Source organism: Rutidosis leptorrhynchoides, chromosome 4 (assembly GCF_046630445.1).
Source record: "Rutidosis leptorrhynchoides isolate AG116_Rl617_1_P2 chromosome 4, CSIRO_AGI_Rlap_v1, whole genome shotgun sequence".
Classification (NCBI taxonomy): Eukaryota; Viridiplantae; Streptophyta; class Magnoliopsida; order Asterales; family Asteraceae; genus Rutidosis; species Rutidosis leptorrhynchoides.
In genome coordinates, this window is record NC_092336.1 from 185,429,178 (window position 1) to 185,433,738 (window position 4,561).

The following is a 4,561-nucleotide window of genomic DNA, read 5'->3' on the forward strand; positions in this document are numbered from 1 at the left end:
TATATAAATAGCCAATTAAAGACGCATACTCAAACGTTCTCAAAGACACGTTCAAACACAACCCAACAAACCAAATTAATCGGTAACGAACCCTAGACTCATTCTATGTAAACAAAACAGAAAGCAAACTGGATATTAAGCCTATAACAAGCTTATAACCCATTTATTTAATAACCCAAATAGAAAGCCCAACAGGAGAGTAATTTATCCCAATACATCAGAAGCCAAATTTGAAACTTTAGTGACTCAAACTAGTCTTGTAAACGCTCAATAACTTGTATATTAGTGAATTCCATTTACAATTCTAACATAATCATGGACCAATTCAAGTATTGTTCAAACATACTGTTAATTGATTCGATTAGTGGATACCATTTTACGATTTCATCAGTTATAGCTATTTAACAAACAAAATTCAATGCAACATAAAATAGGCATGTGCATTCAATGGGTGAGTTCTTTGAGAAGTCCTTTATCCACCTACGGATGAAAAAAGTCATCCCTCCCTCTACTCAATAAAGATAAAATAAGACGGTCATATATATTAAGTATAAGTATGGAATCAAAAAAATTGATATATACTATATACATAGGATGTTATACAAGCCTAACAATATGTATATATGTATATACAAATATAATGCACAACAATAAAACAATTACCATAAAATATATAAATATATTTGTCTGATCAAAAATGGGCAACCCTGCAAACGCCTGCCACCAACATCCCAAAGACTGATGTACATGAAATTGTGTTCATGGTTTGAACTTCTATTGTCATTGGACCTTGGATTAAGAAAAGTCGCACATTCATGCCATTGTATGTCTCGTACAGCATTTCAACGGTAGAGAATTCAAAAGGAAATGTTTTCATCTCATAAAGACATGACTCTACATCATCATCGCTTCGTTGGTTTGGCACATTTGGATGTATAGAAGTAATATTTTGTTTCGATCCAAAGAGATAAAGAAGGATAGCATTTTTTATTCAATTTGTTTATTTGTTTTTAATTGGTTATATAGTAGAGGGAAGTTGATTATAAAATGGAACGATTAACTTATTAAGTTGTTGTAGATTGTATTTTTTTTGAGCTTGCCTAGTTTCTTACTAGGTAAGCTAGCTTGCTTGTTAATAGAATTTTGGCCATTAAAAAAAACATAGATAGTAACGAGGAAGGTGGACCCACATATTGCGGCAACTAAGTTTGATTGCTCCGAAATAAATACTTTTCTAAACTCAAAAGGTAATAGCATTTAATTTAACAAAGTTAGAAAGAACAAACTAGTATACATGAGATTATACATTCAACAAATTCGTTCAATTATATTAAGTTTCTATATATTGTAAAAAAAATGTGAACATATGTTCCCTTTGTTGTTGGGGAAATTGTTTCACTCTAAATCTTAAACACTGTTTCAGTTTCAAAACGCACATCGATGATTGGTATAGAAATAAAAACTACAAAAAGTTAAAAAAGATCTTCATTAATAAGTAAAATAACTTTTCAACTAGAAAATATCAATTAATAAAATAAAAATAAAAAACCCTAACAAAAGGACATCGATTGAAAATAGAAACAGTTACTAACTTAGGAAGTATATCGGGTTGTAGGGTAATCATCCCTGACGGAAATTAACTTAATTTAATTTAATAATGATACTGAATATTTGATAAAAAAAAAAAAAAAAAAAAAAAAAAAAAAAAAACTTGTAAATAAGACCAGGTAGGTAGTTAGGTAGGGGTTATTAAAAATGTAAAGAAACTCATTCAATCAAGAGAGTAGTCTTTGAATGTAAGGTTAAGGGTCTTTGAATGTAAGGTTAAGGGTACGAGGTTGGTTTGTTGAAGCAATGAGAAAGGAGCTGATTCTGGGATTATTTTCTTGATCCCATGATGTATAAGTCTAGACTCTCCCCCGAATATCAATACGTCTCCCGATTGCAACAAAATCTCCTTCGCATGGGCCATGTCACCGGTATAACTATACACGAATCTTGCAGAGTCACCAATGGTGACGGAAACTACCGGCAATCCTCCTTCCAGACTACTTCGGCTTTCATCCCGATCCTGCATCGTGGTGGAAATATATACACGACATAAATATATAATGTAAGATAGATATTTTGCCTTAGTCTCAAAGATATAGTAACTAAAACGGTGTTCATGGGTTAGTTGCAAGGGTGTAAATGAGTCAACATACTCGTGAGTTACTAAGATCGAATCGTTTTAAAAACTCGATTTGAGCTGAGCTTAAACGAGCTCGAGCTTTTATTGGGTCATCATAATCCACCTAGGCGGTTTACGTATCTTTTTTTTTTTAAAAAACTTTTCTTGACAATGTCTATTTTTGAGAGAAAGAAATGCAATTGTTATTTAGGTAACTTTTTCTAAAATATAAATGTATTGAACAAACGAGCCAAGCTCGAGCTCTAAGGTTTCCAATTGAGCAAACGGTAAAGAATAGAAAAACTAACCTGACGAAGACAAAGTTTTCCAATGGTGGTAGTATAAAATTTGACGATACAAATGTCCGGGTCCATTAAAGGCATGTAAGAATCATGTGCTTTTAGAAGTGAGTTTACAGCCAATGACATGAGTTGATTAGGAATGGGTGGTGCTTCAGAACCGTCACTTCGGTGTTTCCAATCATATCTTGTTATCGGGTCCCAATTCCGACCGAAACACATCATTTGAAAGTTCTTTCTGCGTCCAGCTCTGGTTACAGGTCGGTAGAAACCCCCGGGACCCATACCAAATTTTTGACACGTATTCACAATTTCAACCTACGAGAGTAGTAAGATTATACAAAATTTTTTTTGAATACATAAACAAGTACTCCAATAAAGTAATTAACAGCAATTAGCAATTGTATCCGAAAGTAACAAGAAAAACAAGAGATCCTTCGTTTCTTTCGCAAACACATATATATACACACACCTATAGTACACAGTAGTAATCATACAGTGCCGACGATATTATCATTGCTTTTAATAAATATAAAAAAAAAAACATATTGTTAAGCTTATACCTGATCACTCACGCTGACGTAGTTCTTCAAAAGAATCATTCCCTTTTCGAGAAACTCCCCCAATCTTTCATGATTTCCCTGTACTTTATCATTTCGGATTAAACTGAATCGTTTTGCTTTATTACATAGATATGCTGTTGTCTTTTCATTTGAGTTGATCAAATCAAGATGATAATTATCATCGCAAGGATTATATGACGAAGCCTGTATAGTAATCAAACAACGTTTTCTTAATTATAGTATATTGTAATAAATAAATATAAAGTCTTACAAATGAGTTCTCTCTCCACACAACTTATCTTGCAAGTGTTTGACAACAATAAAAAAGAAGAAAAAAAAGCATTAGAATTTCAGCAATCACACATAATCTAAGCCCATAGATCTTCATTTGTTCAAGTGTTTGACAACATTACCTCCTTGAACATTGTTTTCATTTTTTATTTTCCATCAATACCATTGGAAATCAAAAGTTGTTTGATCGATGTTCAGGCCTGGAATCAGCGTGAGGTTATAGACATTGGGCGCCTGGTCTGGATTGATATTAGGGGTGTCATGGTAATGTTTTGGAAAGAATCAACATTCGTGGCAATTGCAAAGTGTTGGGGGCAATGTTATTGAAACTTAGAACTCCAATTTGATTCAAGGAAATCAAAATCTTAATGTGGGAAAAGTCTTAATTCATGCAAAGTACAATAAACCAATCGATGGATTAATTCGATTGGTCCACAATAACATATGCGTTTACGTAAATGTCAAGGAAGACAGCCTCAACCAAGTTGAACTGGATTTTGATATATGGTTGAAGTTACCGATTGGGAATAAATTAGGCAATGGTTCAGATGACGGCTATGGCGATGTCGTGGAAGGCAATGATTATGGCGGCCAAGGGTGTAATGGGCCTGTTGGATCCAGTCCATGTAAATCGGATCCAAGGGTTGATAAACAAAATGTTTTCACGAGTGATGGGCCAACAGAGACGAATAAAGTAAATAGGCTTTGTCCATAAGAAAATAACAATGATTCAGATCGGCCCGACAAACCAAATATGGATAAGATGGGCCAACCTGGGATAGTCCGATTCAGATATAGCTCTTTTCAATCTTTCACCAAAGGTAAATCAAACACAAATATTCACTCCAAAAACCAATAGCTACAAAGAGGGCTTCACAATCACGGTTCCAGGGGGAGTAGGGCATCCAACTCTTGTAAGGATTGCTCTCGAAATACAGAATCGTCGAAATCAAATTTTTGCTGGAACACAGTAGGTAACTGGCGTGCTTCTTTAAAATTTTCCATGCTAAAAGATTGGCTAGGGTGCCCAAAGACCACACGAACAACGATAACAAGAGATGTGAAGCATGTGGGAGTAAACGAAAAGTCAGAAAATCAAAATCGGGATCACGGAATAACAAGAAAAAGGAACAATCTCGCGCACCATCTCCGAAAGCAGCATCGGTATCAATGACTTTGCTCAAAATCTTGGTCTAAAATGGACCAAGATTGATCAACTGTAAGGATGTTAGTCGTTT

At 34.3% G+C, this 4,561-nt stretch overlaps 1 protein-coding gene across 1 annotated transcript; it reads right to left on the reverse strand.

The window, feature by feature from the left end:
• Nucleotides 1-1,651: 1,651 nt before the first annotated feature.
• On the reverse strand, nt 1,652-3,466 carry LOC139841281 (DNA N(6)-methyladenine demethylase ALKBH1D-like). The gene is made up of 5 exons (XM_071831507.1): nt 3,446-3,466; nt 3,033-3,236; nt 2,479-2,787; nt 1,835-2,071; nt 1,652-1,663 (listed from the first exon to the last, which is right to left on the reverse strand). The coding sequence occupies exons 1-5, from the start codon at nt 3,464-3,466 to the stop codon at nt 1,652-1,654; spliced, it is 783 nt and encodes a 260-aa protein (XP_071687608.1).
• Between the last annotated feature and the right edge of the window lie 1,095 nt (nt 3,467-4,561).

Excerpts from the sequence above, each read along its gene's own strand:
- LOC139841281 (XM_071831507.1), bottom strand. The coding sequence starts at position 3,466 with ATGAAAACAATGTTCAAGGAG. Across the intron at positions 3,237-3,445 it reads TGAAAACAATGTTCAAGGAG|GCTTCGTCATATAATCCTTG; the intron begins GTAATGTTGTCA and ends ATTACTATACAG. Across the intron at positions 2,788-3,032 it reads ACGTCAGCGTGAGTGATCAG|GTTGAAATTGTGAATACGTG; the intron begins GTATAAGCTTAA and ends CTACTCTCGTAG.